Source organism: Paroedura picta, chromosome 7, assembly GCF_049243985.1.
Source record: "Paroedura picta isolate Pp20150507F chromosome 7, Ppicta_v3.0, whole genome shotgun sequence".
NCBI lineage: Eukaryota > Metazoa > Chordata > Lepidosauria > Squamata > Gekkonidae > Paroedura > Paroedura picta.
Genome location: NC_135375.1, coordinates 58,257,131 through 58,276,183, shown reverse-complemented (window position 1 = coordinate 58,276,183; position 19,053 = coordinate 58,257,131). Strand labels below are relative to the sequence as shown.

General features: G+C 45.0%; 1 protein-coding gene across 3 annotated transcripts in view; it reads left to right on the top strand.

Annotated features, from left to right (window-relative positions):
* Window positions 1-19,053, top strand: part of FBN2 (fibrillin 2) — a 206,627-nt gene that overhangs the window by 24,786 nt on the left and 162,788 nt on the right. For all 3 annotated transcript variants that reach the window (XM_077344464.1, XM_077344463.1, XM_077344465.1), the window contains one exon: window positions 6,762-6,857. In XM_077344464.1, coding sequence (XP_077200579.1) covers window positions 6,762-6,857 — 96 coding nt within the window. The remainder of the gene's footprint in view (window positions 1-6,761; window positions 6,858-19,053) is intronic.

The window sequence follows — 19,053 nt, the reverse complement described above, 5'->3', positions numbered from 1 at the left end:
CATAGGTGGGATAATTTTTTTACTAGTTTAAAATAGCAGATATTGCTGAATCTGCTATAAGTGCTAATTATTCAATCAATAATGCAAATAAAACTGGTGACAGAAGACACAGTTGGTATATTTTGGTGTTTACTAAAATCCAGAAATTTTAATTAACTATAGATTTAGCTTTTGATAACTCATACAAAAGTAAAAAGCTATTTGATAAACTGTTTATCCAGGCTAAATTTACCATAGCTTCAGCTAAATAGGGCCATCCCATCCTGTAAAAAAGATGTAAAAGTATATATGCTATTTTCTCTTTTCAGTTTGCATTATCAATAATGTTAACCCTCTAAATATTGACAGCCATCATCATAGCCTATAAAATTGTGACTGTGCTTCCAATGATGTGCCAGCCCACTGATTGGCCCTCGGGAGGTGCTCCCCTGAGTGCCACTCAGCTGGCGCACCATCAAAAAGCACCAGTGGGCCTATGATTTGCTTTCACTGGGAGGGCTCTCCCCCACTGATAGCCAATCAGAGGCTCTTCCCCACAAAGAGTGCCAGGAACCTCTGTCATGCCCACCCATCCTTCTGGCCAGCCTCCACATCAGACTATAAGCACTGTCAGCCTCTGTCATTGCTGCCCATCCTTCTGGCCAGCCACCCCGCTTCTGCGGTGGGCCAGGAGTGCTGCCAGTATCTGCTTCTGGTGTCCGCTATTCTGGCTGGTCTCCACATGGAACAAGTAGTGCTGCCAGCCTCCACTGCAGGTGCCTGCCTTTCTGGCTGGCCTCCTCACCTCCATGATGGGCCAGGAATCCCACCAGCATCTGCCACAGCTGCTGGAAGGGCCTTCTGCCAGCTCCCATCTCTGTACAGTGAGAGCAGAGCACCGGCTCCCAGCCTTCCACAGTGAGAGCTAGTGGGACTGGGGGGCCTGCCACTGGCTCCCAGCCTCCCATGTTGAGAGCTTACAGGCAGGCCTATTGCTAGCTCCCAGCCTTCTTTTAAAGTAGATTTCACCCTTAGTCCTTTAATATACTGAAATTGGTGTAGTGGTTAAGAGCAGTGGCTTCTAATCTGGCAAGATGGGTTTGATTCTCCACTCCTCCACATGCAACCAGCTGGGTGACCTTGGTTTATCACAGTCTTGTTAGAGTTGTTCTGATTGAACAGTCTTGTCAGAGCTCTCTCAGCCCCACCTACCTCAAAGGTCATCTGTTGTGAGAGGAAGGGAAGGTGATTGTAAGCCACTTTCAGACTCCTTATGATAGTGAAAAGTAAGGTATAAAAAATTCTTCTGTAGGTACATAAGATGGTTTTAATGTTACTGTGATGGATTTTTATTTGATGTTTATTATCTAGATTACTGGAAAATTTTGTAGCCCATATCCCCTTTTCTTACTGATTGACTGCATGCTTCTCTCTTGAATTATGTGTATTCACTTCAGTGCTTGCCCTAAATTGTCAGTCAAAACAGATTTTTTACAGTCCTCTTTCATTCCTGCTGTTTTGACCATCTTATAAATTACCCCTGAAGTTTGAAGCTCATTCTTGCTTTGTGAGCCACTACTAGCAGGGAGAGAGGGATGGAGAAAGGAAGAGGAGAGGGGTTTAAAAGCACATTGACAGTTGAAAGTGGCTGAGGCAGCAGGAGTTTCTTTTGGACTGTGCCTCCCTCTCAGTATACAGGAAGCGATACAGGGTGATACCAATAAACATGCTGGGATTTCTGCATTTAGAGGTCACAGTAAACCAGTTGTTCAAACTAACATTTGACTTTTGTGACATCTGCATACAGTCCTAGCCTAATTGAAATTTTTGTGAAGATAAAATGTTGATCTAGGAAGACTAAATAAAAAATAGGTAATAAGCATAATGTTGGTGGATATATAGAAACTGTTGTGCTGTCCACACTTAAAAGTATAGGGTCTGTATTAGAAATTGCTGGGAAACTGAAATAAAGTTCATTATGAAGGGTATATTGAAATAACTGTGAATTGCTCATCATATAACACTTGAGCACAGTAAGGATTTGTAACAGAATGATGGACAGCAAATAATGCTAATGTGTCTGTGTACAGAATGAATTTCCTATCTCCATAATTCTGATGAAGTATTAAACATATCAGGACTATTTCAGGAGATAAAATATTTGAAATTTCAATAAATACATCATTAAACTTTTATGTATTAGGACTAGTTTGCTCATGTGTTTTAATATTATTTATGCCCTTTTACCAGGCAGTATTTAGTTGCACAGTAAACTTGTGAAGTAAGTTTCACTGAAAAATAGTGATTTGTTCAGGGCCATTGTTAAGTTGATAGTTGCATGCGGATTTGTTCTTCATGCAGTTAGTACATCTCACCCTGTTTACATGAAAGCGATCTTAGATTTCTTCCCACATATGCCAGAAATTCACTTGCAAGTTGTGATGCCTCATCTTCATTCACACAGAGTGCCTACTACTCTTTCAGGCCACTCTCTCAGGTTCAGGGTTATCAGTAGGTCAGGACTTCACAAGCTACTCTACCTTACCCGTTTTAAAATATACAGAGAGAGCAATGACCATTTCACACCGCAAGTGCTTTTTCACTCCCAGAGACAGCCACAGACCGAGTAGCCCAGCTTCCTTTAATAGTAAGGAAGTGAGTAACACTCACTCAGAGTTATTGGGGCTAGGGCTCAAACACTGTTCCAGTCACTTGCTGCCACCATTTAGTCATATCCTATAATACATGAATATAGATTGAGATATTAAGTTGTGTGTGAATACTTCTTTCCCTTAGGCAGGCAGCCCACATGTTTAAGCAAAGTTTTATAACCCATTTTCTAGACCAGGCAGTTAATGATTGGTTTCCAATGAAGAAATAATCACAGACCCTGCTTCCCAAAGCAAGCCTTTATCCTTCTTGGTAGTATCTAATGGTAGGATACAAATGGTTCCATGGGAGCTCCTAACCAAGGAATTAAGCTGGGCACTGGCAGCAGGAGTTAGCCAGGTAGGAATCCTCAGCTCCAAGTTACAGGAGGGGAGCAGAAGTACTACACTTCCTCTCTTCATTCTGTTCTTTCCTTTCTTCATTTGAGTTCTTCACTTGCTCTATTTTTTCAGTGGTTGTCTCTCAGTGAGTAAAAGGTGATCTTGCTAAGAAATATACATTACTTGATCTCTGTTCTAGTGACGCTGCTTTGCAACATCAGGGTTTGCGGTTATTTTTGCATACTTTGCAGATTGGGTTATGTACACAAATTACAATCCATGTGAAAATTAGAAAAATATTATTCTTTCAGATTGTCAGAATGTAACCATTTGTTAAACAGACTGTACTTGAGATTTTTAAAATAGTGCTGTTCCATGTGGTATAATAATTCATCTACTGTGAACACAGGGATTTGTCCTTGTATGGACAGATTATGTACAGTGAGTGAAAGGTAATTCAGTTTAATCAGCCTTGATAAGCAATAGAGACTTTATTATGTCCTATGATAACAGTACATTTTAATGTTTTTCCACTTGTAGTACAAAAGCATACTTCAATGCTCCCCACCTTTTCCTTTCTTTTTCACTTTAAATAACGGAACACTCTTGAAGCAAATAAACAATAAATGCAGGTTGGTGGTGGATGAGAAGGAGAGAAGAAAGGAGTGAAAGGTGGGGATATGGGGAAACGTAGAGAATACAGGAGAAAATGAGGTGCCTCCTTTAAGTCTTCACAGGATGTCTGATGGTCAGCAATGTGCAATTGGGCCATTGTTTTCTTGAATAGAGACTGCTGAGGGAAGGAAGAATAGGAAGCTGAAAGGGGAGCAGATAAAGGTTTGTTGGCTGGAAAGGAAAGAAGGAAATAGGAAAATGTGAGAGGATGTTGGAGGGGAAGGGCTAAGTAGTGGTGAAGGAGAAATGTTATGCCCCTGTGCAAGTCCTTGAGGATTTTTTTAAATTAGTTATGATTCCATTTTATGCTAATAAAAGAGAATGTGCATAGTTATGATAATTTTTCTGCTTGACAGCACTGTTAAAAATTACAAGAGTTACCTAGCCTTGATTCCAGGTAAGTGTTCCTACTGTCTCAAGGATTTCTACCTATGGAGCATGGTCTTTCAGTCATTCCCCTCCTGTAGCAATTCCAAATGCCCCTCTGAAATCCCGTTGCTGGGTATTCCTTGTACCTCAGAAACAATTTCTGTTGGGATTTCAGTATGCTGTGGGAAGGGTGACGTGAGAAGGGCTTGCTTTGCAGAAATCCAAGTCACAATTTCCAGCTTTGATTTACATAGAACTAATCTTAAACTATTCTTCAACAGTTCTAAAGAATTAATTCTTTGGTCTTGTCAGTGTTTTACAGCCAAAGCCATTCTTATTCTGATCTTGTCAGAAGAGGCCTTCACTTCATTCCTTCTCTGTGCCTTCTCTTGCTGTCTGCATATGTGTTTTTAGTCTGGGTATTTATTTATTTATTTATTTATTTAATTTATATTTTTATACCGCCCTTCCCTACGGCTCTGGGCGGTTTACATTAAACATTTTTGAACATTCACATAGAACACTATCAAAATCAGTATCAAAATCAATATAACAGTATAACAATAACAACAACATATTAACTGGAACAATTAGAACGGCACTTCAACAATAACTTGACAATCCCTCAGTCGGTTTGTTCCCTCAGTCTGGGGGGCACCTGTAGGTGTTATGGCTCAGTCGGCCCCACCAAATGCCTGGTGGAAGAGCTCCTTTTTGCAGGCCCTGCAGAATTGTGGAAGTTCCGGCAGGGCCCTGATCTCTTCGGGGAGCTCATTCCACCAGGTGGGGACCAGGACCGAGAAGGCTCTGGCCCTTGTTGAGGCCCGACGTGCCTCTTTAGGGCCAGGGATCTGTAGCCAGTTGGAGGTGGCAGAGCGTAGAGCTCTTCTGGGGGTATAGGCAGGGAGGCGGTCTCTCAGATACACTGGGCCCAGACCGCGTATGGCCTTAAAGGTGATTACCAAAACCTTAAGCTTAATCCGGAATTCAACTGGGAGCCAACCGAGTTCTTGAAGTACCGGCCGGATATGTGATCTCCATGATGTCTTAGTGAGAATCCTGGCCGTGGCATTCTGGATCAAGGATAAGGGTAGGCCTGCATAGAGCGAGTTGCAGAAGTCAAGTCTGGAGGTGACCATCGCATGGATCACTGTGGCTAGGTGCTCTGGTTCCAGGTAGGGCACTAGTAGTTTGGCTTGGTGGAGGTGGTAAAATGCCAGCCATGCTACCTTCGTGACCTGGGCTTCCATTGTAAGGGAAGCATCCAGGATCACGCCCAGGTTCCTGGCGGAGTGAGTCTCTAGGAGGTGCACACCATCCAGGATGGGCAGGCGCGCTTCCTCCCATGGTCCCTTCCTACCCAAACACAGGACCTCCATCTTTGCAGGATTGAGCTTCAGACGACTCTGCTTCCAGGCATCTGGCTAAAGATTCTGGGGGGGGGGGGGAGTCAGGGCAGTCATCCATCAGGACGAAGACTCTGTGGCACTGCAGAGAAATGCCATTGTCCCCGAAGGTGTTTTTCTTCCTGTCATTATACAACAAACATGCTAGTGGATAGCAAACACAAAATAACATAAAACAGATACTTTGTAACTATCTATACATGACCTTTATATCCTACCTTTCTTGCTTGAAGAACTCTAGATCAGTGGTCCCCAGCCTTTTTATCACTGGGGACCAGTTAACGCTTGACAACTTTACTGAGGCCCGGGAGGGGTGTAGTCTTTTGCCAAGGGATGTCGTAGCTGCTGCCTGAGCCCCTGCTCCATTTGCTTTCCCACTGGTGCCTCTGACTTCCCGACACCCGCTGGGGGGCGCTGCCAGCAGCAACTGCGCAGTGCCATGGTGAGGGGGAGCCCCAGCCATGGCGGCCGCTGAAGAGCACCAAAGGTGAGCTGGCGGCAGAGTGGCAGGGCAGCCCTGGAGGCAGCATCTGGGGAGGAGGACGAAGAGAAGCCATGGCCCGGTACTGACTGATCCACGGACTGGGGGTTGTGGACCACTGCTCTAGATATTGATCTCCCTTCCAGGTACTGATCAGATCCATACCTGCAGAAAGTTTGATATATTAGCAAGTTTGCTGAATCATGCATCTCCAACCGTAGCTATATGAAAGCTTCCTTGCAGATTCAATTTGATTGTGTTGGATGATGCCGTGGATACCTGGAGTTGGGTGGAAGGTGGCATAGAACTGTTTTCAATAAAGGGAAAGTAATAATTATGATTTTTGTAATGTACTTACATAGTACTTTAAATAACCTTTTAGTACAAATAATTTAATTTAATTTAATTTCCCTAGGGCCGTTCCCGGCCCTAGGGAAGCACGCCTAGCCTCGACCAGGGCCAGGGCCTTTTCGGTCCTGGCCCCCACCCGGTGGAATGAGCTCCCGGGAGAGCTGCGGGCCCTGCGGGACCCTTCAACGTTCCGCAGGGCCTGCAAGACGGAGCTCTTCCGCCAGGTCTATGGTTGAGGCTGGGGCTGCTGTGGTACATCGACTGCTCTCCCCCGGGCTTCTTCTTGAACATCGTTGACCTCCTTCTCCTCCACCCCCCCTTTTTTAGGAAGGGGGGTAGGAAGGAGATCTTATTATTGTGCCGCCATGTTGTGACATTTTAAAGTCTTTTAATGGGAGTTTTAATGGGGTTTTAAGACACTGTAACCCGCCACGAGCCATCTGGGAGTGGCGGGAAATAAATTGAAATAATAATAATAATAATTTGTATGTATTTTTGTGTTAAACACAGCTGTCTGTGAAAATGGGTGTCAGAACGGTGGTCGTTGCATTGGGCCCAACCGATGTGCATGTGTATATGGATTTACAGGACCACAGTGTGAAAGAGGTAAGAATTTATTTTTTTAGGAAAAAATTAAATATACTTAACATCTAAAGACCCGCAATACGTTTGTGTGTCTGCACTGAATGAATGTATGGGAGGGACTTGTAACATCCGGGTCTGGCTGCCGTCTAAATATTTCTGTTATAACACCAGTACATAGACTAGTGTTTTCCACATGGGGGCACACTAGTGTGGTTTTCCTGTTATGGCTGTGGCTGCAGTAGTGCGGTGACACTGGGGTGTCTACGTGGTAGATTTTTCTTCATTTTTCCTGCTCCATTCCTCTGCTAGAGAACATCCTTGCTTCTGAAATTATTTGGATTTACAAATTACAAAATAAATTGGCAATTGAATATTGTTATAGCAATCTGTATATTAAGTTCTCTGAATTCTCTGATTTTGTTAGAGGTAAGTTTTCCTTGCGTTGCAGCGATATGCCTTTCCCCTTATATCTCTGCAGTAAAAGGGGAGTTAGTTAAAAAATAAAAAAGGGAATGCCAAGAATTGCTCAGTCCTGCCTTCTTCAACAGAGTGGGGCTATTTGAATGAACAGTCTCCTCAGGTATAAATACTATTTTACCTGCTGCTGAGCTGGGTATCACAGGTAGGATGTCATCCTGTCCTTTACTTGCTCTCAGCAGGATAGTGTTTGGTATGACATTTACTAATGTAGAATGAAAAGAATGGTGCAGCTTGGAGTGGTGGCATGGATGCCTAGTTCTGGGTTTTGGACTGTCAGGCAAAATGAGACCTCCTGGGCACAGAAAGTAAAAGTTGTTTTGTGTTATTAAAAAGACAGTAAATAATAATATTTTTGGTTTGCTTATTTTGTATCCTGATATTTTAATAACAGTTCTTAATTTGTAAATTAACTTTTTACAGCCAATGTTTCTATAGATATCTATGGTCCATTTTTTAGCATTTCAAAAGACTACTATGGCTCACAGATATAATTATACTTTAAATGCATAGCTTTCTATAGTTCTGTAAATTAAAGTAATTTAAATTAGATATTTTCTTTCTAATATAGAACACATGTAGTATTCCTCCCAAACGCAATGGTATGATGAAGCATGACTGTTTGTTCAGCTATCTGGATTTCTAGCAGACTAATTTCCGGGCTGGAGACAGGAGACTGAAGAGTAACTAATCACTGCCAGGATTACAGTATATTTAACTTCTAAATCTGCTGCTAGGTTTCAAGAAAATACAACTTCTTTTGGACCCACCTGGCCATACTTTTCTGTTTACCTTTTTCTGTTCTTTTATTGGAAATTCTTCCTGTGGTCAGTTTTGCTTCTTAGTTTTGAAGAGAGATAATAGAAGACTTTGAGAACAAAGTGATTCAATATGAATGGTAGACTATACCTGTCTGCACAAGCTGAGATAGATCAAGATGTGTAGCTATGGTATGTCTGTAGCAGTGGAAAAGGGGAGGAGTCTAGTAGCAGCTTAAAGATGAACAAAATTTGTGGCAGGATATGATCTTTCACGAGTTGTTGCATACAGATATACAGGTAGCTGTAACTGAAAAAGTCAGCAGTGACTAATGAAAACTCATACTCTGCTACAAATTTTGTTAGTCTTTAAGATGCTACTGGACTCTTCTTGTTTTCTACTACACAATCAGATTAGGCAAATCCTGAGAATTCAAGTTTTCATCTTCAATAATGCCAGCTGCACCCTGATTGGTCCTGCCCCTACAGCTCCCACCCACCCTGTTCAACTTGGAATAGGGCCAATCAGAGTACATCCACCTGCACCCTGATTGACCCTGCCCCTACCTCTCCTGCCCTCCCTCACCGAGCCCTCACTCCTTGCCTTACGGACGTGCCTGCCTGTTAGAGCCAGTCACGCCTGTGACTCTGTCGCTCCACTTGCAGGACCTCAGGTAAGAGGACTGGCCGTGGGGGGGGGGGAGTCGGGGGAGAGGAAGTACTTCCCGGTGCCCTGGAAAGCACTCTGCCTGTATGGGGGAGGGGAAAGGGAGCACTTCCCGGCAGCCTGTACAGCACACACGGGGCCTTGCAGAGGCATCAGGAGTGCTTGCCAGGCTGCTGGGAAGCGCTCGATCTCCCCCCCCCCACGCCCTCAGTGTTTCCTGGCGGCATGGAAAGCAACCGGACAGCTGAGAGGGAGGACCCTTTCAAAGCCCATTCTTATGAACGGGCTTTGAAGCTAGTTTTATTAAATAACTAGCAAGAAAGCCAATTGCAACCAGAAATGAAATGGGTGCTAGGACCCAGGGGACACGGTCAGATGCAGATCTCTCTCTCTTGCAGCAGGGGACATAGGAGGTAATCAGGGCTCCTAGCAGGGAAGCAAGGGTTGTTTGCAGTTTGGGACTTATTTGCAGTTTGTCTTGGTCTATCTCTCCCTCACATCAGAAGCCATAGCAGGTAATCAGGGGTCGTTTGTTGTTTGACAGGGCTCTCTATGTCTCTGTGTGTGTCTCTCAGGTGTCTGAGAGCAAAGTGGCTAGTGTCCAGGGAGGGAGGGCCAATCAGAGCTGGCCACACCCTGATTGGCCCTATTCCATCTTGAACAGCCAGGACACTCTCCACCCCAGGGCTGTTTCACAAATATTAAGAGGAACAATGGATAAAGATAAGCATTTCCTCCTAACTGTTTTCAGTTAGTCCTTCATAATTCAGGTATAGGTATCCCCTGTGCAAGCACCGAGTCATGTCTGACCCTTGGGGTGACGCCCTCCAGCGTTTTCATGGCAGACTCAATACGGGGTGGTTTGCCAATGCCTTCCCCAGTCATTACCGTTTACCCCCCAGCAAGCTGGGTACTCATTCAGGTACCTGGTCTAAAACAATTCATGCTTTAAAAATAATGCACAACTTCTGAATATTTATGAAAATATAATCTGTACAATATATTATTTATTTTCTTGACCTGTATTATTTGTTCTGTTGGAGATATATTTTTAAAGGCACTGTATTCTTCAACCTTTAATGCAGCATTTTGGTTACAGTCCAGAAGTATGGCCAATCTACATACTTACAGTATTTTTGTGAGACATTTCGTCTCAGCAGCTGCTTCTAAGAAATCTTCAAACATCTTTTTGAATTCTGATATGTTTGAGATATTGGATGCTTGGATTTGTTATTTGTTTACAGATTTCTCTACATGTAATGCTTTACAGAGTGACATTGTAAACTCCTGTTTTTAAGTATTATACTGTAAAACAACTTGTCTGCTGTTGGTATTGAATAAATATATTTCTTCCCTAGGAAGTATCCTGTGCCCATCCCTTTCAAAGGATGGAATTCAGAACTTTAAAACTTATTGGAAGGATTCTGTGGGAAATCTTAAAAGTGCTATGGATATGCATATAGTATAAACAAAAGCTTTTGGATTGTGGTGGAGTCTGGTGGAGGCTCAAAGCACTAATCTCTTCTGGCACATTTCCTGAGTGAAAGTTGGCAGAAAACTAGTATGCTTCTTGAAATATATACATGGTGGACCAACTGTGACTCTTATACTTTCCTGGGATTCATTTGAGATACATTCTGTGGCTTTTATGATAAAGATCAAGAATATTTTTTCAGCTATATTAGGCAATGGCAAAGCTGGAAAGTAGAAACTGCAGGAGCTAGGTCTGCTTTCTGGATACAGGTCTGTTTCCTTTAATCCTCAAGACAAGAAACTGCATGTTAATACTTCCTTTCCAACAGGTTCCCCAAGGTGGCAAACAGTAAAACATTTGAACATTAAACTAGCATTGGCAATCTGTACCATAAATAAAGTTGGAAAGGGATGGTGGGAGGAGTTGGGACTCATCATGTACCTGATTGGCCATCTATCGAATTAATGGCCAATCAGGTAAGCTGTCCCACCCCTGGTCACATCCCCCTCCATTGCCAGCCCGCTCCACTTGACTGCCGGTGAGGTGTAAGGCAGCTAGCAAGCAAGAGCTTGAAAGAGGGGGAGGTCTTGGGACTGCAACCAGGACTAGGGCTTGGGAGGGAACTGAGCACATGGGGGGCAGGGAAGGCCGCGACCCCTGCCAATGCTCCCCCTGCCCCAAAAAGGCCTGCCGAGGTCTCTCCAGGCCATAGCAGGCATGCCTGGGGCAGGGGGGGGATGGAGGAGAGTGTTCCTGCCAGTGTTCCCCCTCGCTCTGAGAAGGCCTGCCACAGCCTCTCCATGCATTGGCGAGCCTGCCTGGGATGGGGGGAGGGAGGAGGCGAGTCCCTGGCAGTGCTCCCCCCTGTCCTGAGAAGGCCCACCGCAGCTTCTCCAGGACATGGCAGGCCTGCCTGGGGCGGGGCGGGGCAGGAGGGAAGATGGCTAGCAGCTGTTGTATTTAAAATTACAGTGGGGTATTTTGCTAGTAATCTTTAAACCGCTCCTGCAGAATGGTATAAATAAAACAGTAAGAGCTAATGGGTAGGAGTTAGGGCGGGCCCTGTCTGTTGGCTCCCCATTGGCTACTTGGCCCATCCTCCAAGGAGTGCTCCAGCGAGTCAGCCATCCATCAAGGCGGCCGTCCTCGCCTCTGTGGTGCCCCGATGGTCAGTCCTCACCAGCGGAGTCCTCACCAGCGGCAAAGGAGCAGGGCTGCTGGCCACCTGGGGATCTTGGCCGGGGAGCTGCGTGGTCGCACAGGACCGCGCCCCGGTAAAGAAGCAGGGTCGCCACATCCCTCCGCCCAGGAAGACGCCTTGCCTGCAGAAGGGCTTGGCACCCACCCACACTGATGTAGGCACCAAACCCCAAAGGGCCACTGGCACCTCAAGCTGATTTCACCCCTGTAGAAGAACTGGTGGCTGCTGACCCTCTGTTATTCTTGCCAGATGACCAGACTGGATGAAAGGGTGTACGCTGCCTTGTTATGTGCACCCCCGCAGGACTCACACGTACGCTCAAAGCAACATTTTCACTTCTTACAGTCATCCTGATTAAAATCCCCACATATGAGCCCTGTTAATTTCTTGACCAGCACCCCAGCCTTCCCTTTTTCTTTATGGTGTTGCACACAGGGGCCCACATGATCCACAAGTTGTGGTGTTTTAAATCCCATCTTGATAATGGATTGTGTGAAGCCAACTGCCTAAACTGTCATAATCCAGAGCAGCCTCATCACCTGCCAGCTCCCTGGCTTCCAACAGACATGACAAATAACAACACAAGTGCCAGCCCCACTCTGGATATGCAGCTTGGAATTAATGCCATAAACAGGAATTAATGTCATAAAACCACGCAACCAGTTATTAAAAGTCTTTTCCACCTGAGGCTTACCCTTTGTCTTGCTTTCTTTTGATTTCCCTGTATCACCCCCTTTGCTCTCTCCTTTCACAAAATCAAAAATCTCAACAAAAAAGCTTTCCAAAGCCCTCTCACAGACCTTTGAGGACAGGTGCGCACCAGGAGGGCTATTGGTATCCGAATACCAACCAGGAGGCTCTCTCTAACTCCATACCTTCATTGTCCAAGAGGCAGCAAACCTTGTCCCTCTCTTTGTGAAGCCAGGGAGATAACCCTGGGATGAAGGCCCCCTGCAACCAATACCACCCCTCCTGCAGATCCTCATCCCCCTCCCAAGAAGAGGACTCACCTGAGGAGGGGCTAAGCCATGCTGAACGCCGGCTTGTATCCTGTCTTCTGATGCCTCCGCCTGCTCCAGACTTTCTGCCACCCACCTTTTCCAGAGCAAGTATCTGAATTGGAACTCTCCTCACCCTCTGACCTATAATCACTTGGCCTCAAGCTGGAGCTGCTGTCGTGGCTATCCTGTGTCATGTTCACCAGTGCCTGAGAGTAGCCTTTCCAATTGGCTGCTTCACCCCCAAGTGGTGAAAGCCAGCCTCTGCTTACTGCTTGACCTAGCCTTTGAATTGGCTCCCACTTGTGGCCATCTCTCGCATTTGCCCTTCCAGCCTCTGGACCTCTGCCTAATTGCAGACCCCCAGCTACCCCCAGGTCTCAGTGAATGTATCTGCATCTACCACTCTGCCCCACAGATGAAGCATGGCCCCGATGCCTCACATGGAGCATTATATAGAAACCGCCCTTCAACGTTGCCACCATGCATGCCCAGATGTGCAGGCATGTAGCCAGGCCTAGCATCCATTGCATCTCCCTGCAAACTGGGCCATCAGCCGGCAGCCGTTTCTGATTCGCAGCTGCTCCTTCAAGTGTTAGAATTCCAGGCATCCAAAAACATACAGTATTTGTAAATCAACCTCAAGGGAAATATTGCATTATGCAGCAAAGGCCTGCTGCACAAAACAGAGCCACTTGCAACTCTGTTTATGATAATATTTGTTTTGAATTTAATCAGTGTTTCCAGACAACAGCCCATACTCAGTTTCACAGCTTTGAGCCTCTAAGATTCCCAAATGGATTTCTCCATTGCTGTGTAATTTTAGCATTTCTACACAAATAGGTTACCCAAGGTAATGAACATTAAAACATTTTAATGTTAAAGCAACATCTGTAACCGCTCCACAGGAGTGGTATAAATAAAACAGTAAGGGCTTCGGGGGTGGGTGCTGTCCGGGATGGGGGGGCAACGATTGGCCCCTGGCCCTGGACTGACAAGCGGAGGGCCCAATCGCGCTTTGCACCTCCTGATTGGGCCCTCTGCTTGTCAGTATGGGGCCAAGGGGCCAATGATTGACCAGTCCATGCCTCCCAACCCCCCCCCCATCCCCCCACCCCCCAACGTGGGCCACCTTCGCCATTTCTGTGCTGGCCGCCAAGAGAGAAGGTAGGCCCACAGCCCCGGGCATCCAGCGAATGCCGGGTGGGTGGGGAGGTCTCAGCCCAGCCAAAGGAACAGGCCTACCGCAAAGCCCCGAGGTCGGGTGGGAGCTGGCTGGGGGAGGGCTTCTGCCAGGCCAAGGGACAGCCTTACCATGTCGCAGACATGCCAGTGCTGTCCCTGGGCCTGGCAGAAGCCCGAGGTAGCCGGGGAGCCGGGCAGGGGGTACCTCTGCTGGGCTTAGGGACAGCCTCGCCACATCGCAGATGTCCTTAGGCCTGGCAGAAGCCCTGAGTTAGTCGGGGAGCCGAGCGGGGACGGGGGCTTCTGCCGGTCCCACCCCTCTCTGCCCTGTGGCCCCCGCGCTCTTCTACCGCTTCCTGACCCCTAAACACCCAGCCACCACTCTCTTTCCCCGCAGCTCCCCCACTTGCCCCCTCGCAATACCACCCACACACCCACCCAGCGGACCCTTCACCCCCTCCTTCCCCCCTTCCCCTTTCCCTTTCATTCCACCAACTTTCGTGCCTGCTTGCCTGCCTGCCTGCCTGCCTCCATTTCTCTCTCTCCTTTCTGCCTCTCTCTCTCTGCCTCGTATTCTCCCTCTTGCTTGCTCTGTTTATGCCTTGCTGCCTTTCTTTCTTTCTTTCTTTCTTTCTTTCTTTCTTTCTTTCTTTCTTTCTTTCTTTCTTTCTTTCTTTCTTTCTTTCTTTCTTTCTTTCTTTCTTTCTTTCTTTCTCCCTTTCTTTCTCTCCTTTCTCCCCTTCTCTCTCTCTCTCTCTCTCTCTCTCTCTCTCTCACTTTCTCTCTCTCTCTCTCTCTCTCTCTCACTTTCTCTTTCTGTCTCTCTTTCTCCATTTCTACATACCTTCCTTCCCTCCCTCCCTCCCTCCCCGCTCCCTCCCGGGCCTCCCCCAACCACCCACTGCCCGCTAGTGCCTGCTGTATTTTCTCTACAGTAGGCTTAATTTCTAGTTTAAAATAAAGTCTGTACAAAATAATTCACTAAAAACAAAATGATGTGTTTATACAATTTACAATTGTGTGTTTATTCATAATAGCACACTTAATTGTCTTTTTCTTGGGGGGCTGTTGAACCATTTGTGTGTCACCTTTCCAGCACAAGACATTAAAACAACAATTTAAGTTGTTAAAAGATAATAAGAAACAGATTCTAGGAATGTTGATTTAACTCAGTGGAATTTTCAAGGATAGCTTTGGATGAGCTAAATGATAGAACTCATAAGAACCATTTTGTGAAAATTCTTATGAGTCGTTTGTTATTTCCTAGTTTGTGCAGAAATTGTTTCCCCAGAATTGAGCTTAAAGCTTAGCATTATTTTAGCAAGGCCTATGAAACTAGCACTCGGGCTTTATCATGTATTTTGGCCTATCCAGTCTGTGTTTGTTGTAACAGGTGCCTTTAAAGTCAGTGATTAAAATTACTTTTCTAAAGCAGTATCCATCATGTTGTTTACCTGAGATCAGTAGAAACTATAGGCCTGCAAAAATTACTTGTGATGAAGTAAATGTTCTCTGCAGCAGGATTGCCAGCTAGCCTGAAGAATAATGTCCTGTCTCTTTATTAGATTGATATTATTTACCAGTTGATGATGTTGATCCTCATTTTCACTTCCATACAGTAAGCCTCCATTAAAGTGCCAGACATTTTTTATCCAGGTAAGTTAGTAAAAAGAATTGTATGCCAAACTGTAACACTTCACTTTAGTCCTTCTTTTGATATTGTTCTCTTTTTTTGCAGGAAAATAATGCAATTCTTTTACCCCTATACTTCAGCAAAAGCACACAATTATCATAACTGGTAGATTTTTGAGGGGTTGTTTTATGGCCTAGCTATTTTTCTGTTTATATAATAGCCAGGTGGCTGTATTCTGGGGTACACTGTTTAGTAAGGTTTAGGGACAATTTCCTAAAAAGACAAAGTTATTGACTCAGTTTCCTCTTCAGTCAGAAGATGGGGAATAAATGAATCAAGCAAACAAACAAACAAATGTTTTTTGTGTCATGATTGATTACTGGACCTGAACAATTTTCAAAGGCAAATATAACAGCCTCATCTTAGATACAGAATAAAAGTGCTCCTCAGGGTTTAAAATTCACTAAGGAGGCTCTAATATGTAAAATATGTTCCTTTTGACAGAACTATCACCATAGCAACTGTGGGTAGAAACAAACTGAAAGTCATGACATGACACTTATCTATTATCAAGGAATATGTTACTCAATTAACTTTTGTTTATGTTAATTTTATCCTTAATTATGTGCAAGTAAAAAGTGTCATCAGCATAAATGTGGCGTGTATTAAGTTGTTCTCCTTTTTACTATGGCAGTAAATTGTATTACCAGTTTTCGTTGCTTTGAAATACCATTGGAGGTATGTGTCTGGAGAATATCTGCAGATTCTTGTAAATCAAAACATAAATGTGGACTTCTAGCTCTGATACACTGGTGACATCCTTCTGGCTGCCATCACATACAGCTCAATATATAAAATTAGAGATGGGCAAGAGCCAGCCCATGGGTCTCCATGAACCCACAGAATGGGATAGTTGATAGGTCATGTACCAGGCTTGTATGGCCACACCCCCGATGACCAAGCATGACCATTTATGGCTCTTACCCCTCTGTGTGCATTCACAGGCTTTTTTTGGGGGGGAGGGGTGGAATTTCCTCCCTCGGCACATGAGCATTGAGTATGTGAAGTGTGCAAAAATCTCTCTTCTGACATAGATAGGGCTTGGGAGGGCTGTCTTTTGATTTCCGTTGCTACTTTAATGATTTCCGTTGCTACTTCAGGGGCAAAGCAAGTGGAGCAGGGGCTCAGGCGGCGACATCCCTCAGCAAAAGACTACCTCCCCCCCCCGAACCTCAGTAAAATTGTCAAGCATTGACCGGTCCCCAGTGATAAAAAGGTTGGGGACTACTGGTATACACCACAAAAATTACATATCTGTGCCTTTGTGGCAATGCCACGGGCAAAAACATGGTTCAAAGCTTGGATCCTCAGGATTTTTGCTTCTAGTCACCTGAAAAGCACTCCAAGATTATCTATTCTATCAATACGCACAACTTACACAACAAAAATCAAGTATCCAAACCTTCAGGGCCACGTCATGGAGCAAAAACAAGGTTCCAAAAGTCAGATCCTCATGGGTCCTCAGGAATTTTGCATCCAGTCACCTCAAATTCAATGTAAGAACATCTGTTTTATCAATAGACACAGCATACACAAAAATCACAGATCCACACCTTCCTGGTCATGCCATTGAGCTAAAACATGGTTCCAAAGGTCAGATCCTTATGGAATCTCAGGGGTTTTGCATCCAGTCACCTTAGTTTCACTCTAAGATTATCTTTTCTATCAATATCCACTGTATACCGCAATAATTAAGGATCCAAACGTTCAGAGCAACATCACGGAGAAAAAACAGGGTTCCAAAAGTTAGATCTTCACAGATCCTCAAGGTTTTGGCATCCATTCACCCCAAACTCACCATAAGATCACTTCTGCTAGTGAAAACCACAGCTTACACCACAAAAGTCCCAGTTCCTGGCCTTCCTGGCCATGACATGGAGCAAGAACATGGTTCGAAAGCACGGATATGGATACATGGAGTTTTACTTTTAGTTAACCCCCAATCATTATCCAATTACATATAATGGCTACGGGTATGGCACTTTTAGCACCACAGAAATCTCCTGGCTCTGCCAGGTTGCTAACATTTGATATTTGCCTTGATGGTGGTATAGGTGGTTAGGTAGATAGTTCGTTTGGTAGACAGGTAGATGGTGAGGTAGGTAGGTAGCTGGTTAGGTAGGTAGGCAGATAGTTAGAAATTCAGAGCACCTGACCCAGGGCCCAGGGAGTGTGTTGGGAGCTACATCCCATCCAGCCCCCTCCAAGCTTGTGGACCCTCATGGTCATATACATGGGCACCACTTGTCCCCTGTGGGGGCTCCAAATTCCCATTTCAGTCATCATCCATTAGGTCCATAGGAAACATTAGTCATCTCTAAAACTATTACATGGGAAGGTAGGTGGGTGGATAACTAGCTCCCAGGGCCAAAGAGGAGAGGGGTGGACACTAGACAAGACCCATAAACCATATCCACAGTATGCCGATACAGCCAGGGGACTCATGAACATGAGGGTCCATGCAGGTTTGGGGTTTGTGACTTCCCCCCACCCACGACCACCCACAAATCCAACGAACTTCCATTTTCCAGGTTCCAGCCCAACTCTATATGAAATGTATAGCCTTCTCGTTAATTTCACAGAACAATAGCTTAAAATAGATTAAAATCATTTACATGTGATAGCAAGAATGATTTAAATGACCACCTCTTCAAGTGGAGCACATCCAAAGAACAGTTTGAAAGTACAGAATGCTGTTCTTTTAATATGGACCAGTGTGTTTTGTCCTGTGTTTCTTTGCCAGGGGATTTGTCTGGGGCTCACCCTAACTAGTCAGTCCTGAAGATATCTTATCCTTAAGATAAAGTAGTTAGGGTCAAGGAATCTAGTTTTGGAAGACATGGATACTCCACATCCAGTTACCTGTAAAGAGTGTGCCATGTTTGTTTTTCTCCCTGAAGTCAAAATGGACTACACTTGTCATAAGTGTAAGGTGGTAGGGCTTTTAGAGAAGATCTGGGGTCTGGAGGAAAGAATTAAAACACTGCATGAAATCAAGGAATGGGATAATTTTCTTGACAGGAGCAGTGCAAACCTGCATATGAAGGAGGATAGCAGTCCAAAGAAGAATTGGGATATTTACTTCCCTATGGAGTCTCCCTTCACTGACCTCTATAGAAGAGTATCTGCAGGTTACTTCACACTGTAGGTCAGCCATCAGAGAGGTCAACGCTGGGAGTGAGTTGAGACTGGCCAGGCAAGGCCAGAAAAACCTTTCCAGATATTTGAGAAACAAACATAAGGTAAATGAGACAATAAGTCCACTGTTGGATGAAGATGGAGAGACTGACAGAGGACAGAGAGAAGGCAGAAAGGCTCAGTATCTATTTTGCCTCTGCTTTTCCCAGAAGAGTATGGACACATCCAGAGATGATAGTAAGCATGGTATAGTGTCTGAGTGGCAGGTTGACATGGACAGAGAGATTGTTGAGAGGCACCTGGCTGCACTGCGTGAGTTCATATTTCCTGGCCCTGATGGTATACACCTGAGAGTGCTCAAAGAGTTTTCTGGAGAGCTTGTGGAACCCTTGTCCATCATCTTTAGGATCTCTTGGAGAATTGGAAAGGTGCCAGAAGGCTGGATGACAGCAAATTTATCCCAATCTTTAAAAAAGATAACCCTGGAAACTCCAGGCTAGAGAGTCTTACTTCAACTGCAGGGTAGATAATGGACCAGATTTTAAAGGGAGTGATATGCAACCATCTGAAGAACATTTTGTTCATTCAGGGAAGTCAGCATAGATCTGTCTTCAAAAGGCCCTGGC